The 26,722-nt window shown below is 43.1% G+C and overlaps 1 protein-coding gene and 1 long non-coding RNA gene across 11 annotated transcripts in view; one reads left to right on the plus strand and one right to left on the minus strand.

Annotated features, from left to right (window-relative positions):
• The window catches only part of ARHGEF3 (Rho guanine nucleotide exchange factor 3), a 340,100-nt gene that overhangs the window by 270,687 nt on the left and 42,691 nt on the right, over positions 1–26,722 (plus strand). For 7 of the 9 annotated variants that reach the window (XM_009200514.2, XM_003894270.3, XM_009200516.2 and 4 more), the window contains one exon: positions 22,155–22,262. In XM_009200514.2, the coding sequence (XP_009198778.1) occupies positions 22,155–22,262 (108 nt within the window). Of the gene's footprint in view, positions 1–18,621; positions 20,966–22,154; positions 22,263–26,722 lie in introns of those variants that run through there. The other 2 variants (XM_003894269.5, XM_003894272.5) reach the window with 2 other exon arrangements.
• LOC116273767 lies at positions 4,625–12,680 on the minus strand. 2 transcript variants are annotated; one of them, XR_004182151.1, is made up of 3 exons: positions 12,574–12,680; positions 8,585–8,660; positions 4,625–4,950 (listed from the first exon to the last, which is right to left on the minus strand). It is a non-coding gene; the product is annotated as an uncharacterized LOC116273767 (long non-coding RNA). The 2 variants fall into 2 exon arrangements; XR_004182150.1 differs by lacking the exon at positions 4,625–4,950 and adding an exon at positions 7,769–7,933.

Raw genomic sequence — 26,722 nt, forward strand, 5'->3', positions numbered from 1 at the left:
GAACATGTAGCCCAATCTTATCTGCTGCCAGATCCATTCAATCTCTGCTTAAACACCTCCAGGGACAACATTTTAGATTGTATACAGTTGGCCCTCTATATCCACTTGTTCCATGTCCACGGATTCAACCAACCATTGATCAGAAGTGTTTGGATCCCAGGACTTTGGGAGGCAGAGGCAGTAGGATTGCTTGAGTCCATGAGTTTGAGATCAGCCTGGGCAACACTGCGAGACCCCATCTCTTAAAAAAAAAATCAAAGAATTCACCAAGTGTGGTAGCACACACCTGTAGACCCAGTTACTTGGGAGGCTGAGGTGGGAGAATTGCTTGGGCCAGGGAGTTTGAGGCTGCAATGAGCTGAGATGGTGCCTCTGCAACCCTAGCCTGGGTGAAAGAGGGAGACCTTGTCTCAAAAAAAAAAAAAAAAAAAAAAAAAGGAAAAGAAAATATTAGGGAATAAAACAATAAAAAATAACAGTTTTAAATAATACAAATAAAAAACAATACAGGATAACAACAATTATCACTTACATTCTATTGGGTATTTTAAGTAATCTAGAAATGATTTAAAGTGTAAGAGGATATGGGTAGGATGCAGGCAAACAGTATGCCATTTTATATGATGGACCTGAGCATCTTTAGATTTTAGTATCTGAGAGGGTTCTGGAACCAATCACCCCTGGATACTGAAGGATGAGTGTACTCCATCTGTGTTCAGTATAGATGACAAGAAAATCCTTTCTTAATTGTAACATTGCTTCCTGGAGCTGTATGTTATTCAGTAATACTTTACTTTTTGTTTGTTTGGTGGTTTTTTTTTTTTTTTTTTGAAACAGAGTCTCACTCTTGTTGCTCAGGCTGGAGTGCAGTGGTGCGATCTCAGCTCATTGCAACTTCTGCCTCCTGGGTTCAAGTTATTCTTCTGTCTCAGCCTCCTGAGTAGCTGGGATTACAGGCACACGCCACCACGCCCTGCTAATTTTTGTATTTTTAGTAGAGACAGGATTTCACCATGTTGGCCAGGCTGGTCTCGAACTCCTGACCTCAGATAATCCACCCCCCTCGGCCTCCCAAAGTGATGGGATTACAGGCATGAGCCATCGTGCCTGATCCAGTAATACTTTCTTATGTGTTACGCCCTTAAGTATTTGAAAACTACTCTCTCTCCACACCTCTCCCACTCCACCCACGCATATGTGCATTCTCTCCTCTCCCTCTCTCCGCTCAGATGCTTTCCTTCTCCTGGCCCAGTGCTCCTTGTTCCCCTAACTTTTCCAAATGTGACGTACTGTCCTATCTCTTTCCTGTCCTTGCTTATTTCTTATGGACATCTTTAGTGTGCCTGAAAATCTTGAGTATTGATAAGTGCAAAGACACTCTATGATGCTGTGTCAACAAACAGGATTTCTTTTAGGCTTAATATGCTTCTTTAGAGAAGAGAAGTACACTAATACATTGGAAAAGATTTTTGAAGTAGAGATGACAGACTAAAGATTAACATTGTTGTCATATAAATAATTTATACAGATATTTAAAAAGTACCCTAAGATATTCATTGACAAATAAGCCAAAGATACTAGAAGGCAGTTCACACACAAGGAATGGTAAAGATTATTTAAAATGTTCACTCTAGTAGGAATTATAGAAATGAAAAAGGCAATAATAAGGTGCTATTTTATACCTAATTGATTTGCAACTATTTTTAAGACATAATAAAACCAAGCTGGGCGTGGTGACTCACACCTGTAATCCCAGCACTTTGGGAAGCCAAGGTGGGCGAATCACCTGAGGTCAGGAGTTCAAGACCAGCCTGGCCAATATGGTGAAATCCAGTCTCTACTAAAAATACAAAAATTATCTGGGCGTGGTGGCGGGAACCTGTAACCCCAGCTACTCGGGAGGCTGAGGCAGGAGAATTGCTTGAACTCAGGAGGCGGAGGTTGCAGTGAGCTGAGATTGTGCTACCGCACTGCAGTCTGGGCAACAGAGTGTGACTCTGTCTTAAAAAATAAAAAGAAAAGAAAAAACCCAATGCTGTGAATGTTGCTGGAAAATAATACACTTATTGGTGGGGTACGGTGTCTCATGCCTGTAATCGTAGCACTTTGGGAGGCTGGCTGAGGCAGGCAGATTGCTTGAGCCCAGGAGTTGGGGACCAGCCTGCACAACATAGCAAGACCTTGTGTCTATTAAAAAGAAGAAAAAAGAAAAGAAGATAACACACTTTCTGTGCATATTAAAAGACAAAAATGGTTCAGATATTTGGACGTAGTATTCTAGCTCTTGTGGGGAAAAGGCTGTGTTTCCAAAGTTGTTCATAATGACATTATTTGCAATAATAGTCATGCTTTGTGTTTGTGCATTTTACAGTTTCAAGGCACTTCTATATTCTTTGGCTCTCCTGAGTGTATAATTGTCCTCATTTTAAAGATGAAGATACCAAGGGTCAGAGAGGTCCAATGATTTGCTCAAGACCACACAGCTGGGAATGGCCTAGCTGGAGCCTGAAGTCTGATGGTTTGGTTCCAGTCTAGCATCCTTTCCTATTTAACTGGACAGAAAAGCCAACAACCTCTCTGTCCTACAATAGAGCAATAGCTCCATGACCATGGCCTCTGGCACAGGGGTCATTGACATCATTTGCAGCCATTACTCACTAGCAAACAGAAATACCCTAGTGTTCCTGGAAAAAATAAAGAGAAAAAAAGTTGAGCATGATTATATACTCATTGTAACCAGTTTAAACCTATATGTGTGCATATGGGATGTAGAGAAGTGGGGACAGGTATGTTGCAATGAGGACACCTTCCTTTTTCATTGTGCTCAATAAATCCAGAGCAATGCCACCCTTTGTTCAGATAGTAGTCATTTTCTTTTTTTTTTCTTTTTTTTTATTTTTTTTGAGACAAAGTCTTACTCTTTTGCCCAGTCTGGAGTGCAGCAGCAAGATCTCGGCTCACTGCAACCTCTGCCTCCTGGGTCCAAGTGATTCTCCTGCCTCAGCCTCCCAAGTAGCTGGAATTACAGGCATGAGCCACCACACCCAGCCAGCAGTCACTTATTTTCACATGCATTTTCTCCTTTGAGCCTTGCAGTAGCTGAGGGAGCTGGGCAAGGCAAGGACTGTCCTTTTTTTTTTTTAATTTTGCTATTTTGTTTGTTTTTAGGTTTTCATTTTTTAGTTTTTCATTTTTTCTTCGTTTTTCTTTTTTTCTGGAGCTGTCCTTTTTGTTGGTCAACTGAGGAAAAAGAGATTCAGAGAAATTAGGAGGCAGGGCCCAATGTTGTCCCTCCTTGCCCAGTCTTGACCTCTTGGCATGTCACAATGTTGGCTTAAGCCAGTCATGGTTCTGGGTAGGTGATAAGCAGCACTGTCTCTCTGGGGGATGTTCTAAGTGAACCCCATTAAAGTTAGCCAAAACACTGTACAGAGTAATCTCCAAGTGCAAGGTCCTACTTTAAATTTGATGTGAGATCACTGTTAAAAAGCCCACAAGGAATGGGTAGATACAAACTTCAGTACACATAGGTGATGTATTTTGTTTGTTGGTTTGTTTTAGAAATAGGGGCTTGTTCTGTCGCCTAGGCTGGAGTGCAGTGGCACAATCATGGCTCTCTGCAGCCTTAACCTCTCAGGCTCAAGCGATCCTCCCACCCACCTCAGCCTCCAGAGTAGCTACAGCTGTAGTCCTAGGACTACAGCTAGGACTACAGGCGTGTGCCACCATACCTGGCTAATTTTCTTTCAATTGTTTTATTTTTGTAGAGTCAGGGTCTCATTGTGTTGCCCAGACTGGTCTCAAACTCCTGGGCTCAAGTAATCCTCCCGCCTCGACCTCTCAAGGTGCTGGGATTACAGGCATGAGCCACTACTTCTGGCCACAACATATCTTAAAATGATGTCTTTCTGAACTCTGCACACCTAATGCTTGCAGCACAGGTGATAAATAGTAAGAAGAAATACAGCATTTCCCGAGGGCACTCTTTCTGTAAATACCGTTAGCATTAGAAGTTGGCAAACTGATTGAATTAAATAAAGCTGAGAGCCTGTGTCTGAACCCTGAAATAAAATGTAAAAAGGAAAAAAGAAAGGTAAATGTTTTGGACTTGCCATGGGCTGTCAGATTTGGAAATGTGGAGTCTTCCTAGAGGAAGACGCTACAGAAGGAAAAGGAACAAGCTAGTGGCGGAAAGAGATGGAGTCCGGCCAGATGGCCGAGGGGGGCAAAATGGTGAGTCTTCCCTGTGGGTGCTTTCTCAACCCAAGGCCAGGGCAAGCTCCCATTTCAAGTGTGCTATCTTATGTTGGCATACTAACATTTCATAATCGCGAATGACGCAGGCATGTCAAGAACAACCCCAGGCAAATACAGAGAAGATAACTAAAGGTCACTGGGGAAGACTATTTTTAATTTTTGACTTCACATGGGTTCGGGGGCCAGGGGGGCGCGGTGAAAGTGGCTCATCAATATCGTGTTAGGTTTTGGCAGTCTTAGTTCATTTTCTCATCCCTGGTCAGCCATCCTGGTGATTGCGTTAGGGATGTCTGGGTGTGATCTTGCAGAAGGAGTCAGAAACCACTGTCAAGAAGGAAATAAAGAAGAGGGAGAACTGATGGTTTCTTGTGTGTAAGCCACAGATGCATAATGAACTGTCACCTCCACCTCCTTCCTCCTCAGATGTTTGATGGTGACTTATCTGAGAGCTTTGAAGGAGAGAGCATCAGAAAAGACACGTTGCATTCATTCGTCTCTGAATGCTTTATGCCCAGGTTCCAAGGGCCTAGAAGAGTGAGCTTGATTCTGACACCAACGTCAAGGAACAGGAGCTTGCTTCGGAAGTCTCTTAAATGCAGCATTTATTTCTAAGCTGGTTCGTACAAGAGCTTCCCAAGTAGCAGGGGACAGGGCAAAGGTAGGCTTAGGGTCTTGGCATTTCAGAGTCTGTTTCTGGAATGAGAGGACTGGATTAGATCGTTATTTTCCAGAAGGTGGGTTTCATACCACTTGGGCAGCTCAAATCTTACAAAGACAAATCACAAAATAATTTAATCACTTTCCCTTTTAAATTCTCTGATTATGTCAAGTTTCCACTTGGAATTAGTGTGTCTTTAACACCTCCCCATCACTTGATAATTTCCCTGTGTAACTAAGTGTAGGCCTCAGGGTTCATTTTTTAAAGTTAGCATCTGTTTATGACAGGTGATAGTGATTTTCCATTTAAGGCAGTGATAGAGTTTATTTTTACAATAAGTTTTTAAGTAAAAAATGACTAATTAAGGAAATAGTACATAATGGCTCAGGTGACATGTACATATGGCAAAAAATTATCATGGCGATACAGAGAGTTTGGAAACAGCGAACAAGGCATGTTCTGAGGGGTTTTCTAGGATTAGAAGTCTACAATAAGTTCCCAAGTTTGACACAGTCACTTGCAAACTAAACTTGAAATTTGGACATTTAGCATAGGACCCAAATTTCAGATATTAAGACTAAGTAGATAAAAATTGGCTTTAATGTGTTATAGGAAGTGAATCTGTGCTACATGGTAGCCAACTTAAAAAATAAAACTAGATTTCTGTCCTCAGAACATACATCTTTTTCTTTTCGAAGCTTCAAAGAACATTCCAAAGTTCCAGCTAAAATGATTCAACCCATCCTGTTCCTTTTCCCCTTCACTCTGGCGGGAAGGATTGGATGAGATTACACTTTAATTGGGGTCAGCCCTAGAATGTAATGGTTAAGAACTTGGATTTGGAAGTCAGCCTGAACTGAGTTTGAATCCCCACTTGGCCACCTGTGAGCCGAGAGATCTTGGACTTGTGTCTCATCCTCTAAGCCTTAGTTTCCTCATCTGAAAAATGGGAATTTGAAATGAGCATATAAAGGGCTTCCACCAAAGCAAGTACTTAATAGGTCATTAGCAGCAGCAACAGCAGCATCTATCTTGAACATAGATCAGTTGCGTAGAAGCTACAAGTGGTTATACCTACCAAGGCATCTGCTAGGAGGTAGCTCCTTCCTTTGTAGGAAATAAAGTGATCAGAGTTAGCATTGGGCATTATTATTTTTTTAAAAAACAAAAGATGTTCCAAGCATACTGCCAAGCTTCACATTCATTTCTGCCAGGTAGAGCAACAAAATAATCTAGTGCGGCCTTCTGATTGTTCCCAGATTGACTTTCAAACAGGGGTTGGTGTGTGAGCTCTGGGTAGAGAGGCACCCTGGCCAGGGGAGTAGGAAGCAAGTTGTCCCGAGGCCAGCTCCCACCTGACATGCATCATCTGAGAATCCTAGCCAAATGCCAACCATGGACACAGACCCAAGGCAAGCAGATGAGGGTGAATTAGGTTGCTTTGAGCTCTTCATGCCCTATTCATTTGCAGGGTGCTTTAATTATAAATAGATCCTTTGTTGGAAATGTAGGGAGACTCCATAGTGTGATGGATATGAGCTGGTAAAGAGCTAGACAACTAAAAAATGACCCCTAATGCTCTTTAATTGTCCATAAATATTTATTTGAGACCTGGCTCTGTGTATCATTTTCCCCCTGGTTTAGAAAAGGCATGCTTTCTGTCCTCAAGGAACTTCTACTTCAGTTTGACCAAGTCATTAACAACGCAATCATACGGGTAGTGACTGTCAACCAGGGGGAGGGGGAGAAGCAGGCTATTTCATTGGGTAGCTTGGCAGACTATGGAGGGGGAATACTGAGAAGTGGTCATCCAATGAGCCCCCTGATGCTGGATGCCTGCCACCCCCCAGTCCTCGAGTGTGCCCTTATCAGAGGGCAGCATCTTCTGGGGACACGCAAGCAGGACACCTTTGAACCTGGGCTCACTAAGATTCTCAGGGAGGTGTCAAGAGGAGCTGCTGATTCCAGAGCGATAGGGCTTGAATGCCGAAAGAACATTCTCTCCTCCGCCACTCCTTCGTCAATGTCTACTTCCCTTTTGCCTCTACAGCCTATTCACTTCGGGGTTCCCCCCTGGTTTAGGAAACTAACAATGCTGTGGTTAATTAAGAACCCAGGCCTTGCTGAGTTAGTAGCTTTGGGCTCAATTTGGGCTGTGTGACTTCAGGCAAGGCCCTTAACCCCTCTGAGTCTCAGTTGCCTGCACTGTGAAATCGGTATATTAATAGCACTAACTTAAGTCAAGGAAATAATGCACAGAAAGCACTTTGGCACAGCCTAGCACAAAGTCGTCCTGTATATTGTGATTATATTATTATTTATTATCAGAGGAAGTTGTATGTCCTGGGAAGCCAGTGTAGGGTGGCGGGGGAGGTTTTCAAGGCAGGTAGATTTGAATTCAGATTTCACCACTGCCAGTTAACTACTGGGTATGACTTGGAGGAAGTCATCTCACTTCTCTGAACACCTGCTTCCTCCTCTATGAAACAGGATAACAGGGTTGCTGTATGGCAAAGATGAGAGCGTGTGTGACTCCATGGCTCTTGGTGCCTCCTCCTTCCCTTTCCTAAGCTTCCCTCATTGTTTACATAGTGCTTCAGAGTCACAAGAGTCACACCTGCATCAGGTGTAGGGTGACTGCTCTGTTTCTAGAAAATTGCTAGAGTCTATGAGTAGGCAAGTGCCTTGGCAGGGTATAATTTATTTAATCGCAATTGATTGAAGCTTTGCAGGGCAAGTGGCCCACTGCACAGTCCTGCTTTGCAAACTCAGGGGCACCCCTCACTTGACTCTCAAATGTTGGGGCAGAGGGAAGGAGGGCCTGGCATGTAGAAGAAGAACCTTCCACTCCATCCTTGTGCCCTTCCCAACCTGGCAATGCTTGGGAAACCTTTACCAAGGAAATTTTTTTCCAGTTTAGACTTCCAGCAGTCTTCAAAGGAATCTTCTCCTCTGTAGATGTCCCATATTAGAAAACACTTGAGAACCTTGCTGCTCTCTGCTGCAGGCATCCTTTACCTTAGGAATAAATGCCAGTTTTATTTTACCACCAAAATAATGTCCTTGACTCTACAATGGCTAGCCAACTTTTTTTTTTTTTTTTTTTTTTTTAACAAAACCCAACAACCAAATCACAGGTTTGTATTTATTCTTTCATTTTAAGTCAGTTGCCACTGTCTACCCATTTTCCCCATTATCTCTTTGGAATTGAAACTAGCTGAGAGTGATTCTGGGAGCAAAGCTGAGTCTCTGAGCTCCTTGCCTTCTTTGTTGTGTGCTACATCATTTGTTTTTTTTTAATATTCACAGGCTTCTGCATTTTAATAAACTGTAGATAATGATACATCTGGTTGCATATTAATTGCTGACAGTTCAAAATAACATGTAATCACTATGTTTCAAGGTTGCAAATGTACAGCACTGAGAGTCAGTGTTTGTTATGAACCTTTGGAAAAATCCATTGTTACTGGGTATTTTTTAATTCTTGCCATTAAAAATGCACTACAGAATGGAAAGCGTCTCAACAAATGAAATCAGTTTTGTGTTCTGCACACATGCACATGCACATACACCCCTCCCAAAGAATAGCATTTTGAAGCTATTCATCTGCTCATTTGGGGTGTGTGGGGGCAACAGAAATGCCAAATGAATCCATTATAGATTACTTACCTCACAGTTTCCTGAACAGCATGCTTTGTATCTTATTTTTCTGCATACCATTGCTCAGTGGGTGGTAAGATGTCAGCTGAAAGCCAAAAACAGGAAAGTTTAAGATTTTTAAAAATTTATTTCCTATTTAATCAATTCCATGTGGTTGTTTGGCTAGTAGCTTTTTCCATTCTGAATAATCAGATTTGAATGTATTCTGTTCTCGGCTGGGAGCAGAGTGTTCTAAAACACCCAGGTGCTGTGTCCCCTGGTTCTAAGTGTGGGCATGTGCTCCTGAGGACACACATGGACCAAACATTTGAAAGGATAATTTGTGCTAGAAGGGACAGCTGGGAGTTACCAGGGAGCACCTCAGACGTATTTTGTGTTTCTCTCTGGAGGTCACATCTCTGCAAGGCCTGTCTGCTCAAAATCGTTGTTCTTGTCAAAAACAGAAACCAACTACACATCAAGAGAAGGGGATCCATTTTCTTCTGCAGACCCAGTGCCCTTGGTCAGATGTCCCTGTAGTTTTTACTCAGCAACCAATTGGGATCCCTGGTCCCTGTCTAGTTTTCAGTCAGATGACAGACCTGACTGTCAGCTTTGCTTGCCTGAGATGTGTTTGATCATCCCAGATTCAGCTGGAACAATCTGTCCTTCCTCTGAGACACTGAGATTAAGATCTGCGCATCCTTTTTCATCTCTGTACTTCTTTTTCCTCTTCTGGGAAGCTAAGATAATGCTGAGCTTCAAAGAATGACAGATGGATGAGAAAGACAGAGGACTTTTCTGTGGTTCTGTGTAGTCCTTTCTTGGTTACACATTATTTTTGTGAAGTTTCACCTTGCACATCCAACATGGGTTGAATGCCCAGAGTTCCTCTCATTGCCTAATCCCAGACAGTACTGGGATCTGGCAAGACTGGAGACCAGCTCTTCTAGCCCATAATTCAGCAGTGTTGGTGGCAATGGGCAGGTGGGAGGATAATGCAAACCTCCCAGATTAGGGAGGTTAGGACTTGGGTCCTTATCTTGAGATTTTACTGCTTTCCTCTCTTCCAATATAGCCTTGAATCCTGCCAAAGCACCACTATTTTGCTGTATCCAGCTGGAGCTTGACTAAACAGGTGATAAAACCACGGGAAGAAAAGGAAGGCAGGAATGTGGAATCAAAATACATGATCTTGTAGCAGCCTCAGTGGCCAGAGCAGTTATTGGTACGATTCTGGCAGGTGACATGGAACTCCAGCTTTGTCCCTGGAAGGATCAAGGCAAAATTCAGTGCTGCAGGGAATAGAAGAGGGCAGGGGCGCAGGCTGGCAGAGAGACCACGCCTCTCCCAGGACATCAGAAATAAGGGCAGTACTCTGATATTTACTGAGGACTTTCTAACAGGCGGGTGACTGCCAAGCATATTATACACCTAGTCTCTGTGATCCTCCCAACAACTCTGTAAGGAGGTAGGAGAGTCATCGTCACTTCACAGCAGAGGAAACTAAGCTTATAGAGGTTACATTTTGGGCCCAAGGTCATAGGGTATTGCTTTCTAACCAGACAGGTTGACTCATATTTTATCCTTAGATCCTTTGCAAAGAATCGATGCACTCTTTGGGCCAGAGTGATAAGAACTTTGTCACTTGCTGCAGAGGCATTCAGATTATTCCTAAGCTCTGAGAGAGCCCAGAAAATGTCCTTAAAGAAGGAGGAATGGAACTCCCAGTGGCATCCTTTTCCCCCTTCCCCTCCAACCCCACCCAAGGGGAAGCCAAGGAATCCCTCTTACAGAGATAAACAAATGCAGAACATATATTCCACCCAAAGGTTTCCAAGAAGTCAGTAGGAAATGACTGACTCCAGAACCCCAAAGCCACAGAGACCTTCCTCTGGACCCCGTGGCTATGACCAGGAGACCTTTTCTACCTCTGGGTGCCTTGTTGGCATCATCCAACCAGGGATGTCCAGCCCCATTTTCCAGACTGCGGGATGGGTGTGCATTATAGGCACATTATTTCTGTGGCATTCTTGCCAAAAATGCATAACCTGATGTGAGAAAACATCCTCTGGGCCTATGGCTGGCCTTCCTGTAAGGCCACAGAGACTTGATGCTGCTGGCAACTCCTAATTTTTAAGGAGGTTGAACTCTTTAAAGTTCTCCAGCTCTGAGCATCTGGCCCTTTCTGCCTCAGAAGGCAGATGTGGAGCCAGGGACCACAGACAGAGCTAAATATTTGGCTTCCTCTTTCTCTGAAAGTCTGTAGCATCATGTCTGGGCATGACCAAGATGAGTTTCAGGCAATGGGGGCTGGTGTTTGCTAAAAGGAACTTAACCGGGGTGTGGGTGTGCATTTCTCCCTCTGCCCAAGGTTAAGTAATAGTAACATCCTGTGTAAAGAGAACTTGAATGTGGTTTTCTGCTAAACTTCAATATTTTAAGGCTATTTATTAGATGTGTTTAATCTTGGGCCAATTTAACCAGTAGCAGACTAATAAAATAACAAATTTGGGCTTGCTGCCAGGACAAATGTTGACTTACCCTTATAATGTCGACTAAAACGAGTAACTTTGAAAGTTATTGCAGAGTGAAACCTTAGCCAAAAATACAGTGTCTGAAACAGTGGTTTTGTTTCATTTTACTGGCTCTGCTTAGAGATTATGTTTGTAACCTAGGCTGCTGCTTGCTTCACCTCTCAGAGTACTGTATTTTACTGAATTATTTCCCAAGGTTCTTTTTTTCAGCCCATAAACCTTCACTCAGCAAAAATGAATTTCCCCATGGCAGGCAAGTAGGACAGGTTACTTTTCCAGTGTGGGGGCAAAAACTCAGTGGTACCAAGAAGAATAAAGGTAATAACTTGCTTGAGTCTTCTCTCAGAAACAAAATGGTGTGCCATGAACATTCACCCTCTCCAAGTCTGTAGTAAAATCAATTGCTTCTCCCGGGTGTACTGGAAGAAATCCATCTCGCTTGCCCCCTACCCCCACCTTTCCTTCATTTTGCCATTCAGTTTATACAAACAGTAGAGAGCTGTAGTATTTTGCTACCATGTGTTTTGGACTTGAAGGAAGCAGAGGAGGCCAGGAGGAAATGAAGCTAGGAGGACTACAGAAATTGTCATAAAGTGTGATTTCTTTCTACCCCTGTTTTTAAAATTTGTGTTTTATAGGAAGCTGGTTTGGGCAGGGCCTCTGAGCATGGTTTCAGAGGCTCCTGCCAGCATTGTGTGAGTTCATTCAACTGCCAACTGTCCTCCTTATGCCTCTGCCTTATTCAAGGCTCCCCCAGAAAGCAACCATCTCACAGGGAGGCTTTGGCCAAGAAGCCATAGCTGCTGAATCTGCTTTTGGTGCTGCCTGGCTCAGGCAGACAGAGCTTGATATACAGAGAATAAACGTCATCCCTCTAACATTAGTATGTTCAGTTCTGTGCACCTGAGAGTTGATGGTTTAATTTGTGGATTTGCCCAGAGCCTCTTGTGACTTCTGCCATCATCTGCTCTTAGCACTTCCATGAGAGGGGACAAGAGATTGTGGGAGTCTCAATCCAGCAGCCCGAAAACCTGTCTGCAGCTTGGGTTTGAGACTGAACCAACTCAGAGTGTTTTGTGGATTTTAGTTATCCAGGCTGTCCCTGTTCCCTCATTAACAAAAACAAAACAAAACAAACCCCAGCTTTTTTTTTTTTTTTAAGAAGGAAATTGGGATCTTTTCCTCATAGCACGTTACCTTAATATAGAGGAAAGAGTTGAGCCATTTTATCAAAAGGAAATCAAATCCCCCTTAGATGCCTAATGTGAGACAACTGGCAACCAAACTCATGGCTGGAGAAAACAAACACAAGAATGTGGCTTCCATGTTTGAGATTAGCCAAGACAAAGATAGCAGGGATGCCTCCCAGAACATTTGCTGGTAACTTGTCAAAGTCCACAAAGCCTGTAGTCCCTTTGTTGAAATCACTGATAAGCATACAAGAGGAAAATTATAGTTCTGAGTTTGAAGACCTTTTCTCACCTTGGGGGTTAAAAACCAATAATTCTGAAACACATTTGGCCTAATCAATGGAGCCAGGTTTCTGTTGGGATTTGGGCCTCATTATTTGTCTTTCATCTTCTGGGAACAGATGACACCAGGTCAGTTAGCTCTGTGCCGGGGGGAAAGAAAAAACAGAAAAAAATATTTCAATGGAAATTTTAGAATTAGGAACAATTATTTCATTATTATTTTCTTTTTCTATTTTCAAGAAAAAAGATAGTCATTTGCAAGCTCCAAGGCAGCTCTCCTTTCTGTACCCACAGTCTTATTCCTCCTTTGCTCAAGCAGCTCTATGAAGGGCTCCTCAGTGCTGCCTATGTGTCGTGCGTTCCTGTATTGTCCACCACACCATGCCCTGCCTTCCAGCCATCTCACCTGCTCCTTCCTTGCCAGCTCCACCTGACACTGACTCTCTTGACTCTGTGGATCAACCTTCTGATTCTCCCTATTCAGCTGGGAGACATTCCCCGCAACAGTGACATCTGTATACTTCAATTAAGGCCACTTTGTCCATACTGGGTAAACACTCCCTAAATTGGACTAAGAAGGATGCACAAAGTCAAAAAGTCCTCCAAAATATGTATTAGTTACAAAGAGAATAATATTAACTTTACAGTGGAGAAATCCAGCAGACACCACCTGTGTTAGTTTCTTATGACTGCTATAACAAAGCACAAGCTAGGTGGTTTAAAACAACAAAAATTTATTGTCATATTCTGGAGGCTAAGTCTGAAATGAAAAGGTCAGCAGAGGCCGGGTGTGGTGGCTCACACCTGTAATCCCAGCACTTTGGCAGGCCAAGGCGGATCACCTGAGGTCAGGAGTTGAGACCAGCCTGGCCAACATGGCGAAACCCTGTCTTTACTAAAAATACAAAAATTAGCCGGGCATGGTGGTGCACTCCCTGTAGTCCCAGCTACTCAGGAGGCTGAGGCAGGAGAATCACTTGAACCCAGAGGTGGAGGTTGCGGTGAGCTAAGATTGTGCCGCTGCACTCCAGCCCGAGCGACAGAACAAGACTATGTCTCAAAAAAAAAAAAAAAAAGAAAAAAGAAAAGAAAATGTCAGCAGAGCCATGCTCCCTCTGAAACCTGGAGAAGAATCCTTGCTTCTTCCAAGTTCCTGGTGTTTGTTGGCAATCCTTCGTGTTCTTTGGCTTGTAGATACATCACTCCAATCTCCACCTCTCTGTTGTCACATGGCCATCTTCTCCATGTATGTCTCTAAATTTCCCTCTTCTTATAAGGACACCAGTGATTAGATTTAGGGCCTACTCTAAACTAGTAAGACTCTTCTTAACTTGATTTTATCTACAAAGATCCTATTTCCAAATAAGGTCACATTCACAGGTATCTGGAGTAAGAACTTACACTTATCTTTCAGTAGGGGCATAATTCAATCCATAAGACCATCTTAACCACATAGTCAAAGTTAACATCACCAGTAATAAGACTTAGCAACATGGTGTACTACCTATGTGATATACCAGGAAGGGCACATCTTTGTGTTGTATTCTTGCCAAAAATGCATAACCTGAACCTAATCATGAGAGAACATAAGATTAATCTAAAGTGAGAGACATTCTATAAAATAACCAGTACTCTTCACAAGTGTCAATCAGAGAGCTCTGGTATTTTGCTGTAAGATCACGAAAAACAACAAGACAGAGGAACTATGTCACAGATTGGACAGAAATATAACTTTGGATTCTAGATTAGATCCTGGAACAGAAAAAGGACACTAGTGGGAAAACAGAAACTGGTTGAATCTCAGTAACTCTGTTAATAGTATTGCCCTAATGTTAATTTCTTAGTTTTGATAAATGTACTGTGGTTATGTAAAATGTTAACATTAGAGGTAGTGGTGTAAGGAGTTACGGGAGCACTCTACTAATTTTGCAACTGTTCTGTAAATCTAAGATTATTTCAAAATCAATTTTTTGAAAAAGAGTATGCACATATTAAGGGAATAGATAAGCTCACCTGTTCTTAGAGGCAAAGGTGGCGGGGGGAATAATCTTTAGCAAAAACATAACAATTTGTAAGCCCTGTTCTAGGCTCTGATAATTATCTTGCTATTCACAAAGTACTGTGCTATGTGCTCATCGTCATTATCTGTCTGTCATTGGGCAGAATAACGAAGCAGAGGCGTATAATCCAGTACATGGTCCACATTTTGCCTCTACCTGAAATACGTGATCTTGTGTATTTGTGCTCCTTGAACCTTGACTTGCTCACTTATAAAATGGGGATAATGATATTAGCTTTCTCATAAGATGTTCTGAAGATGCGAAGAGCAAATCCATGTAAAGCTCTTCGCCCAGCACCTGCACAGATTGTAAATTCCCTGTAAAGCATAGCTCCTACCCACAGAATTCTCACTGCTATATTACAAGGTTATTTCCCCATTTTCAGTTGAAGAAACTGAGTAAGTAACTTGCTTAAGACAAGATTAGTGAATATGAGAGCCAGGCTAAACTAGATAAATCTAGAAAAATAATATGGCTCATTCTCAACGATTTTGTTAGAAAAACATTAACACAAGAGGAAAAATCTGTAGGGATTCATTGAAAGAAAAGATACAAAGCAAGCTGTCAAGTGCCCCCATGCTGGGTGGAGTGGGGCCATTTGAAGTAAAGCTTATAACTGGGAAGAGGCAGAAGCAGGAATTAAAGAATTGTCCACTGAGTAAACAAACAGAGACCCTGAAAGGGTGGGGAAGGCCTTCGCAATAGGAGGTATCAGAGAAAATTAGAACACAAGAATATTTGTAGTAGCCTAGAAGTCTTGAAGGGTGAGAATCTTGGGCATGAACTGTAAAATGATGTGAACCACCCTTTGGCCCTGAGGAATCGGGGTGGTAAAGTCAAGGCAATTGTAGGGTAATGAGCTTTACATTTGTTTGATCGGTAAGAGGCAGAAGGGGAGTGAGGATCTGGCAAAAATGGGAGGTTTTAGCCTCGTTAGTAGATGATGTTATTGTATCAATTGCGAGAAAAACATGAATTTGCAAGGCATTCACAGGAAAACAAAACACGCTCACAAGTTAAAATATATACAGCAGGAACATGAAGGACTCCTGTCCATGGACAAACTGATCTTGAAGGGACCTTATTTTTCTGTGTGTTTCTAAAATAAATTAGAGTTGACCTCCCCTGGATTGTTTTATGTCATGGAGTTCAGTGATTGGGAACCCATTAATGGGTTTCCTTTTTTTTTTTGAGATGGAGCCTTGCTGTGTCACACAGGCTAGAGTGCAATGGCAGGATCTCAGCTCACTGCAACCTCTGCCTCCTGGGTTCAAGTGATTCTCCTGCCTCAGCCTCCTGAGTAGCTGGGATTACGGGCGCCTGCCACCTTTTGTAATTTTAGTAGAGACGGGGTTTCACCATGTTGGTCAGGCTGGTCTCGAACTCCTGACCTCATGATTCGCCCCTCTTGGCCTCCCAAAGTGCTGGGATTACAGGTATGAGTCACCTCGCCTGGCCAGGGTTTCTTAATGAGAGTGAATTAAGCCAGTCAATACAATAAAAGACTTCAGGGGGTGTGGCGACTTGGCCCATGGCTCTCCTTGGGGTTGCTGTCTTTAAATGCTGTGAAGTAGCTTTCCCAGCGTTCTCTTTCCCAACACATGGAGCTTTCCCTATTCCAGTGTGTGTTATTTAGAAGTTATTGAAATTCAGTAGTGGGAACTTTTTTACAACACACAAAAATAGGTTTCTTCTATTCTGGATGGTGTCTGTCTCTTTAGTATCCTTTCTCACTAGGCCCTCCCTAATAACTGAGGTAAAAAAAAAAATCACAGACAGCCCCTGTCTACTCCGGTTCAGCATTCGTTGGCACACTTGCAAAACAATTTTATGTCCATTAAAAAAAAAATTAAAAAAAACTTTTAATTTTGACATGTACCCTAGACAGGCATGTACCAAATACATGTACCGTTTGACATTTATTTTGTCACGTACTTGTGCCCGACATCTAGCTTTGACAGCTACCAACCTGTGACCAGTCCTGTTTTCCTCTTTCTCCATCCTCTTTCTCCACTGTTGTTATTTTGAAGTAGATCCCAGGCATCATATCACTTTTTATGTACTTTGTTCGTATATATTTTTAAATGGTCAAGGAAAGTTGGCATTGTGTTTAGAAAGTTAAGAGAGTAAAATGCAATAAAATAGGGTTTACTCACATAAAAAGTAAGTCAAATGTTTCCCCTGTTTCTCAGGGGAGGACCCTGCATGTCCAGCTGCAGGGAGAATATGCAAATCAAGCTTTGCTATCTACTGGAGCCTGACCATGTCTAGGTGTGCCTGTGGGAGGTGCAGTGCCTGGGAGTGTTGTCTTTGGGTATGTTACAGTAGAAAAACTGAGGCTGAGGGCCTCTGACCAGGACATAACTGGTCAGCAAACTATGGCCTGAAGATCGAATACAGCTGACTTCCTATGGGCCTTAAGCTAAGAATAGTGTCTACATGTTACAATGATTGAAAAATATCAAAAGGATAATATTTTGTAAGCAGGGCATAGTGGCTCACCCCTGTAATCCCCAGCACTTTGGGAAGCTGAGGCGGGAGAATTGCTTGACCCCAAGAGTTTGAGACCAGTCTGAGAAACATGGCAAGACCCCTTCTCTAAAAATTTTTTTAAAATTTAGCCAGGCATGGTAGTGAGCACCTGTAGTCCCAGTTTCTTCAGAGGCTGAGGTGGGAAGATCTGCTTGAGCCCGGGAGGTTGAGGCTGCTGTGAGTCGTGATCGTGCCACTACACACTAGCCTGAGTGACAGAGCAAGACCGTGTCTCAAAGAATATTTTGTGATATGAAAACTATGAAATTTGAATTTTAGTGTTCATAAATAAATGTTTAATATGATATAGCCACACTTATTTATTTACAGATTGTTTGTGTCTGAAAGCAGAGATGAGCTGTCATGACAGAGGCTGGGTAGCCCCTTACAGAAAAAGTTAGCCAGGCCCTGGTGTAGGGCATGGGCTCTGGAGTCAGCCTGCCTGGGTTTACATGCTGGTCACCTTGTTTTAGCGGAATGGTTTTAAGCAAATTGCTCTACTACATGCCTTAGTTTCTCCATCTTTAAAATAGGGATCGTAATAGTAGTTGTAAGGTTGTTAATAGGATTAAATTTGCAACTATATGTAAAGCACTGAGCTGAGTTCCTGCTACCAGTATTGGCTCATTATTATTATTTGTTTATGCTAGAGTTTATCAGTCACTGTAAGATTGTAACTTCCTATTTAACACAAGGACGATGAAAGCCACCTAGAAGGTTCCTGGGTAGATTAAACGTGACCCTTGGGAGTACAGTTTTCACACACACCCGGCATACAGATAGAACCCTGAAAAGGCATTCCTGGCATTTCCAAACATTTGAAAGATTTTTTTATTTGGCTCCATCAACTCATGGGCAAGAGTATCTGCTAGCACAATCGATTCTCACCTCTTCCTTGCTCCTGACCAGATGTAAAGCAGCTGAGAGCCACACTGCCCTGCAGTACAGCAGCCCGAGTCCTTATGCCAGTGACTGCATTTCCAGACTCTCCTGGATGGTGTTTGAGGCTCAATAGGGGTAGGGTCTCAGGGCAGCTGCAGACATGAGATGGATGATATTCCTACTATTCCCCACCCCACTCTGGCTGCAAAAAGAAAGCGCAGGGAAAATGAGTGGGGAGTTCCTGTATGCCATGTCTGTTTCAATGGAACTATTTTTGGAGGAATAAAAAAGTATGCTAGATTATATTGATGCCATAGGCATTTTCTTACATTGCAGACAGTCTGCTTTGGCTTTTACCTGTTGAGGGGAAGAATGAGGAGAGGATAAAAATCATTGTATCCCCTAGAGAAGGAATATCAAAATTCATTTAATAAAAATATCATACCAAGAATAAAATTGCATAGAGTGTTTTATTCTCCTTTGTTCGTAATTAAACACAAGATATTTTAAATTGTCAAATCAGTTTATTTATGAAAAAATATGACCTGTATGCCTTTCTTTATTCTCTCCTTTCCTTATTATCTCCTTTCCTTCTTCCCACCCCTCCCTTCTTTTCTTCCCTTCCTTTTTTTTTCCTTGTCCTCTGACTAAATGAAGAACAAACATTTGATAAAAGCCACTGCCAATTCCTGATAAAAATTCACAGCAAAGTTGGTACAGAAAGGAACTTTCTCTATGTGATAAAGGGTGCCTCTCCCATGCTCTCAGCAAATATTTAATGATGAAATCTCATTAATAATTACTTTAGAACCAAGAATTAAACTAGTATACCCACTGTCTTGGCTTGTAATCAACAATATACCCGTGATTCTAGCCAGTGCAATAAGACAAGAGAAACAAAAGAGTTGTGAGTCCTGGAACAGATGAAACAAAACTGTTATTCACAAAATACTGTCCATACAGAATGCTCAATGTCTTTTCTTCTTTTCTTTTTTTTTTTTAAACTTTAGTGAGATACCCTCCTGCCCTGTCTTAAAATCACGTTGGTGGGGGGTGGTGTCTGCACTTGAAACAGGACACTTGGTTCCTGGGTTTAGCATTGACCTTGCCCAGCTTGGTCTGGCAGCTGAGTTGTTGGACTAGGAAGCGTCCCTGCAGGTTATGTTCTGTTATCTCTCTATAATGCCTGAAAGCATCCCTGCAATTGCATTTGCTAGTTCTCAGTAGAGCTATTTAACAAGAATCTGGAAATATTTTCCCTGAGGGCTCTCTTTAGACAGCAGTAAAATGTAGCTGGAGACATATTGAGTAAATGGAAAAGAAAAATCAAATGAGACCAGGAATTTTTTTAATCTTCTATTCTCACAGAAGCCCTCAAGGAGAACACCATAATTCATACTTTACTCATATGGTTTAGGCATAAAGCCTCCCCCATAGATCCAATAACCTGTAAGTGTTCTGGTTTTGAAATTGCACCTGCTTACATTGCTGGATCATAGCACTAAATCACACAGCAACGGCTTCTGGTTCAATTGTTCATTACTTGGGAATGTCAGATTGCCAAAGAGCAGCCTGATGTTTACATCCAAATCGGCAGTGCCTTAGGAAATCAGTTTTAATTACAATCTCACGTAGCAGCACTGCACTCAACCTGCAGAGAGGCTTGCATTTGTGTTGAACCTGCATCTTACAGTTGTGCAGAAAATGCCTGTCTGACTGGGTCATGCAAAACGGACAGCAAAGTCAGCAGAACCTTAGAAAAGATGATACAGCAAGTGGAACACAGCTGGATCATCCCCCATCCTGCCTAGCGTGCAGTGCTTTCTGGCCCCTTTTTAAAACAAGAGAACCCAGTTGGCGTTTGCCTTTCAACCTCCCCATTCTAATATAAAAATCTGACCCGGCAGCTTTAACCATAAAAAAGAGAGAGAGAGAGACAGAAGGACGCAGAGTCAGTGGGCAGGATTCTCTGAGACCAGGTCCTGCTCCCTCAGGGAATCCTTGTCACCTCACTTGCTGTAATGCAGTTTGTGCTACCAACCTGGCATTTTCAGCCCACAGCAGGAGCCATTTCGACAAATTCAGGGGATGCTTAAGAGGTGGTGTGTGTGTGTGTGTGTACGTGCGCATGCGTGTGTGTGTATGTGTGTATTCAGTACGCCAGTGGTGCAGCTCTGACGTAAAAAAATGTTTTAAACCCTCCTCTGGGCACAAATGCTCAAGAGCCTGGCACTGCCCAGGGAGCATCCTGAAGGGCATTGTCACCTGAAGCAGAAGAGCTGTCAGATCTTTCCCTTCAGCTCTTAAATCATTGTCACGCAATGGCTTTCATCTTGGGAGATTCGTCCTCTGCATTTTGGAACTGAGCCTTCCTAGTGTTCTGAGAGTTTTCTGCTGTCTGTTCAGCTTAGCACGCTAAGAAGCCGGAGAGGTACCCAGCAGCCTGGTTGCATGCTCTGTCTTGGAAAAGTATTTGACTGCTTTGAGAAATCGTGAAATCATTCTGGGCCACACTGTGGGATTATATTGAATTTTTTTTTTAAGTTTTTAAATTTTTATATGTAAATGCCGGAAAGCTTGGAGATAGTCTATTTCAAAGAAGGCTTTTGGTTTCTGAGACTGGCAGGGACATAAAATGACATGAGAGTGTCTCAGCAGGATTCCAAATTCACGAAAGGTTTTTCCAGGCACCTACTCTGTTCAGAACGGGGATGCAGAGATGTCCTGGAGAATCTGAAGTTCTGCCTTAACCCTCGAAACTTTGAAAGCAATGGCTGAAAAGGAAAGATGAATACCTAGAGGCTCCCTCTGGAAATGACTGAGGTTTGCCACCACAATTGGCTACTTTGGCTTTGTCCGTCAAAATTTGGTATCTTCATGTGCTGTCTAGCATCTACTACAGGTCAGATGGAGCTTAGGAGGACAAGGGTAACTCTTCTCTTTGTCTTTGTAAAAATGTTGTGTCCAGCATCATTCTCTTCCTCATAGCCTGTTTTGTTGTTGTTGTTGTTGTTGTTGTTTGTTTGTTTGTTTGTTTTTTTGACACAGAGTCTCTCTCTGTCAACCAGGCTGGAGTGCAATGGCGCAATCTCAGCTCACTGCAACCTCTGCCTCCCAGGTTCAAGCAATTCTCTGCCTCAGTCTTCCAAGTAGTTGGGATTACAGGCACCCGCCACTACGCCCGGCTAATTTTTGTATTTTTAGTAGAGACGGAGTTTCACCATCTTGGCCAGGCTGGTTTTGAACTCCTGACCTTGTGATCCACCCGCCTCGCCCTCGCAAAGTGCTAGGATTACAGGCATGAGCCACCGCGCCCGGCCAGCCTGTTGTTTTTATTTATGTAATTCTTGTCTGCAAAGTCCTTGGAATGGGTAGGCTCCCTCCCACCTATCAGCCTGGTTTGAAGTAACTTGCAGATTTGCAAATAATGTTTTATGTGGAGGTGATTTTCAACACTTGTGGCTGTATGTAGTATAGAAACCGATGTCCATAGTAGGGCTTTTTCTCTATACATTTTCTTTTGCTGTCTGGTTATAATTTATAAATATTAATATGTGCATTTCAAATATACTGTAGATACAAAGATGCTTTCGTAAGAGCCCATAGAACTTCTTTTTAAAAAAAATTTTTTTAATTTAATGAACTAAGAAAACCATCTTGGTGCTTTAGGAAAGCCATTGCATAATAGTGGCTTTAGGCAAGGTGGGGAAAAGGTTTTTAAAAAGATGAAACCAGAAGCAACAAAAGACAAGGTAATTGGGTGAGAAATCAGAGGCTGCTTTTCTCTATAGAAGGGGTGGGGAGACTGGTTCTACTAAGTGGAAGCTTCTGAATTAAAAGCTGGCAGAGACTGGGGGGTGAGGGATAAGGAGCAGATCCCTGCCCCTTTTCTGTCTTCCCAGATGATGCCTCTGTTGACATCCCCTGCCTGCCATTTGTCCTTCCCTGCCTCTTAAGCCAGGTCATCTCCATACAGCCGGAGTGAGACGTGACACCTTATATTCCATAGATCAGTGTACAGCCAGCACCTTGTGGAGTGGAACACAGTTGTATGGTGGAGTTATGTTGTCTTTGCAATTGACCTTGACATTTTACTTTTTTTTTTTTAACTCTATAGGAGCCTAGTAATAAACGGGTCAAACCCCTTTCCAGAGTTACGTCACTAGCAAACCTCATCCCGCCTGTGAAGGCCACGCCATTAAAGCGCTTCAGTCAAACCCTGCAGGTAAGAAGGGCACACGGGGCCTATGGTTGCAGAAAATCATGGTGAATGGGAGGAAACATCCCCATTCTACCTAGAATTTCCCCTGGTTTCAGAGTGACCTGAATCAATGCTTATTTCAATAGAAGAGCGCAAGTGAGGGGACTTGGAGGAAGAAAGATGTTTTCAAGTTGCAGACAAGGGTCATGCAGAGCCAGAGCTATTGCAGTTGGGCCTTTCCCCACAATTGTATTTCAGAGTTATGTGCGCCATCCAGACATACTCTCACGCGATTTTTTCCTAAAATATCTGTGGGCCTTCTGAGGAAAGCAGCACATGATGTTAACTGGAGGGCAACAGAGCCTAGTGGCTTCGACCAGGGTCGGCAAACTGCATTGGGTGGAGAAAATCCAGTTCACCACCTGTTTTTTATGACTCACAAGCTAAGCCTGATTTTTACTTTTTAAAATTCTTGGGGGAAAATCAAAAGAATGGTGCTGTTTCGTGACACGTGAAAACTACATGAAATTCAAATTTCAGTATCCATAAATAAAGTTTTGTTGGAACATAGCCATGCCCATCTGTTTATTGTCCATGGCTGCTTTGTACTATGGCATAATTGAGTAGTTGTGACAGAGACCATATTGCCCACAAAGCCAAAAATATCTACCATCTGGCCCTTCACATAAAATGTTTGCTGACCCTTGGCTTAGAACGAGGACCTAAGGACCTCGGAGTGGAAGTACCTTGGGTTCTAACCTTGGCTCACCTTGGGCAGGTGACTTAACATCTCTAGGTCTTGCTTTTATTTTTTGTTAAAAAAATTTTTTTTCCATACTTTGTCCTACAGATAGGTCTTCTATTCCTTATGGGTAAATTTGCCATGATGCCACCAAACCATCATGGAATCCTTGTAAAGATTTACAAGACAGTGCATTTAAAAGGCCTAGCATAACGCCTTGGCCCTTAGTTAGCAATCATTAATCTTTGAATTAGTTGACTAAGTAGTAAATATTAGCTACTATAATAGTTTTTTGGTTAGCAAGTAGTTATAGTTATTCTTAAACTGTTGATGAAGTGTATCTTTTAAAGTGAACGTTGAGATTTATCCAAGGCCTTAGACCCAATTTGATAATTATACAAATTTTCCTTTAGATTGAAGCCCACAAAAAATATGCCATGAAAGGCTCACCTGGTTTAGCTGAGCAGCTGTCTTGAGTCTGCCATGTATTTGTCATTGAATACTTTTGCTTGGCAATATTTTTTTATCTCTGCTCTCAGTCTTTAAGAAAACTGGGGACCAGAACCCAAGGCATGCCTCATGCTGTGAAAATCCATGACTTGAGAACTGTTTGAGGTTCTCCCTCAGCCCTTTCAGTCCTTGCCTGCCTACCATACTGCCAATATGTCATGACTCCACATATAGCCCAAGTGGTTCTTTCTACTTTCCCATAGATGCCCTTCCTCTCCATTGCTTTTCCCCTGCCCTGCCCGTTCCTCTGTTAACTCCGTTGCAGTTTCGCCTGAATGAATACCTCATCACCTAATTAGCTATAGGTTTGGGTCTGTTTCTCTCAGCACTTGGGCCTCTGGATCCCTGGTTAATCCCCTGATCCCTTTTGTGGGAGAACGGAGGAAAGAGAAAATAAAGTCGTCTGGGAGAGCAAGATGAAGGGCTTTGAAACTGTGAAGAATGTGTTTACCTTTTCTCCCTTGTGACCAGTCCTTCAGCCCTCTAGACAAGTTCATCGCAGGCATCCCCTGGAAGATTCATCACCACCCTAGTCCTGCACATCTGGTCTTTCGCTGAGCACTGCTTTTTGAAAATTCTTTAGAATGTCTACTGCATTTCACCCTTTCCTCTCCATCCCATGGCTGTGGCTCAAGTTCACTCTGCAATTATTTCCTCTCTTGATTGTGAGACCTCCAGATTACCAGCCATCTCTTCCTGTTATTGCTCCCAGGACAGTCCACCCTCTGTGCATGAAGGCCCTCATTCATTCAATAAGTGTTGAGTGAGCCCTCATCAGGCATTAGGCTCTTCCTCCTGCCCTCATATTGCTGTGTTCCAGATATAATAGAATTGCCTTTTGGTAGGTTTGCAGCAGTGCTGTGTTCCCACATGGCAGTAATGAGCTAGACCTAGGCAGCCTGCCAACCATCACCTACAAATGTCCCCACCTCTCTCAATTGCCCTTCTAACACCTGGCCCTTTACTCTCTGTCATTGCCTTGTTGGTAGGCTTTTTGTGTTTGTGCTCCTGGGCCTAGGAAGAGCACAATCTGTGCCTCCCACTACAGCCCGGCCCTGGCTGCTGTAAGATCTGTTATCCTACCTTCAAAATCTTTCTTTTGGCTTCTCAGGCAAAATTTCTTTCTTCTGTTTCTGGGCTTCCTTCACAGAGAACAGTGCAGGAAACATTTGCTCACCTCAGAAATTTGCATTGACCTAGAGAACTAGAACAGAAAGAAATCAAGCCATGTCTGAAATCCAGCAGACTGAGGCCAAGCAAGGATGAGAAAGCCAAACCCAAGGGAGGATCTGACATGTGGAAATTGGTTTTTAAAACCTCAAAGATTTTTTTGGCAAAATATTTTTTTTCTTTTTTTTGAGATGGACTTTCACCCTTGTTGCCCGGGCTAGAGTGCAATGGTACGATCTCAGCTCACTGCAACCTCCACCTCCCAGGTTCAAGCAATTCTCCTGCCTCAGCCTCTCAAGTAGCTGGGATTACAGTCACCTGCCACCAAGTCTGGCTAATTTTTTTGTATTTTTAGTAGAGATGGGGTTTCTCCATGTTGGCCAGGCTGGTCTCAAACTCTGGACCTAAAGTGATCCACCTGCCTCAGCCTCCCAAAGTGCAAAATATTTTTTTTTAATTTAATTTTTTCAAATATCATGATAAATAGCTCACTCTAAGCTTTATATCTTGGCCATGAACAACCCAGCAGAAACAGAAGAGTTATTCATAATGGTAATGTACATAGATACGGAGAGAATTGAGCAATGTGCTTATGTTTGAGTGTGTCCTTGGGTGGGGAGGGGGGCAGTCAGTGAATGGAAATACACCCCTCAAGTTGTATGCAGAGTTAGCAGCCATGTTTGCAGAATGATCTGGAAAGCATGGAGAATGCCAGCTTGTCCCCACATGTCTTCTTGTAACTCACCTTGGTGCACACAGTGCAACTTCTGTGGCATTATTTCCAGCTGTAGCATCTCAATAATAGTTTCCCTCACCAGCGAGACTGAGAGAGGGTGCCAATTTATGTTTTATTTTATTTCATTTTATTTATTTTATTTTATATTTTATTTTATTTTTTTCAAGACAGAGTCTTGCTCTGTCACCCAGGCTGGAGTGCAGTGGCGTGCTCTCGGCTCACCTCCACCTGCACCTCCTGGGTTCAAGTGATTCTCCTGCCTCAGCCTCCCGAGTAGCTGGGATTACAGGTGCCCACCATCACACCTGGCTAATTTTTGTATTTTTAGTAGAGACGGTTTCACCATGTTCGACAGGCTGGTCTCAAACTCCTGACCTCAGGTGATCCGCCCGCCTCGGTCTCCCAAAGTGCTGGGATCACAGACGTGAGCCACTGCACCTAGCTGGATGCTAATTTAATGTGGTCTGGGAGTAGTAAGGATGAGGGGAAGAGCTGGCCCCATAGCGCTGCTCAGTGGGCTTACTTCACATCCTCTCTGATTTTGTCTAAGTCTTGGTTCCCTTTCCAATAAGGGAGAAACAGAGAACAAAGAGTGTATCAGCTGCCCCAAACCTCTCAGCAGCTATCCATTACCCGTATGTGTGTATTATTTATGCCTTTTCTATTCCAAAAATGATTCAAAGCTGAAATTGAGCAGCTTGGTTCTCTGTTGCAGTATTCCTTTTCCCTAGCTTCTGACACCTTAGAGACATATATATCCCTTTGGATATTCAATTATGTCTCTCAGGTTGGATTCTTTTAATTATAGAAGAGATGACTTAAGCCCAAACACGGTGCTTTAATCAATGCTGCAACACTTAGCAGTCCTTCCTCTGGTTCCTCAGGAGACCACAAGTTAGCCCGGGAGGATATCAGGAGAGCTCTGGGCTGGCAGCCACTTCCAAAAATGTTAAAAGCCCAGTCACACATGTGACTGGTCCTTGCAGCCACAGTTCAGCAAGACACTGCAGGATTTGTTCTCTCTTGTGTCCTCTGCCCATATGGGCTGGGGGCTTGCGCCCCAACACAAAGGCAGCATTTGTGGACGTTGGGGAGGGACAGCCTGACTGCATGGCGCTCTGTCTGCTTCTCACCAGGAAGGTTAGTGCTGCTGGTAGACTCAAGCACAGATGTCTGGATCCCTCTGAGCCTATAAATCCCCCCACCCTGGCCTGCCCGAGAGGAAGATCTGGCCCAGCTCTGAAAGGGGCCCTCATGCGCTCCTCTGGTGTGGAGTGAGGAAGGCGAGCTCGCCTTTGGCCAGTCGCTCCCTGAGCCCTGCCTCTC

This window comes from Papio anubis, chromosome 2 (genome assembly GCF_008728515.1).
Source record: "Papio anubis isolate 15944 chromosome 2, Panubis1.0, whole genome shotgun sequence".
In the NCBI taxonomy this organism is placed as follows: domain Eukaryota; kingdom Metazoa; phylum Chordata; class Mammalia; order Primates; family Cercopithecidae; genus Papio; species Papio anubis.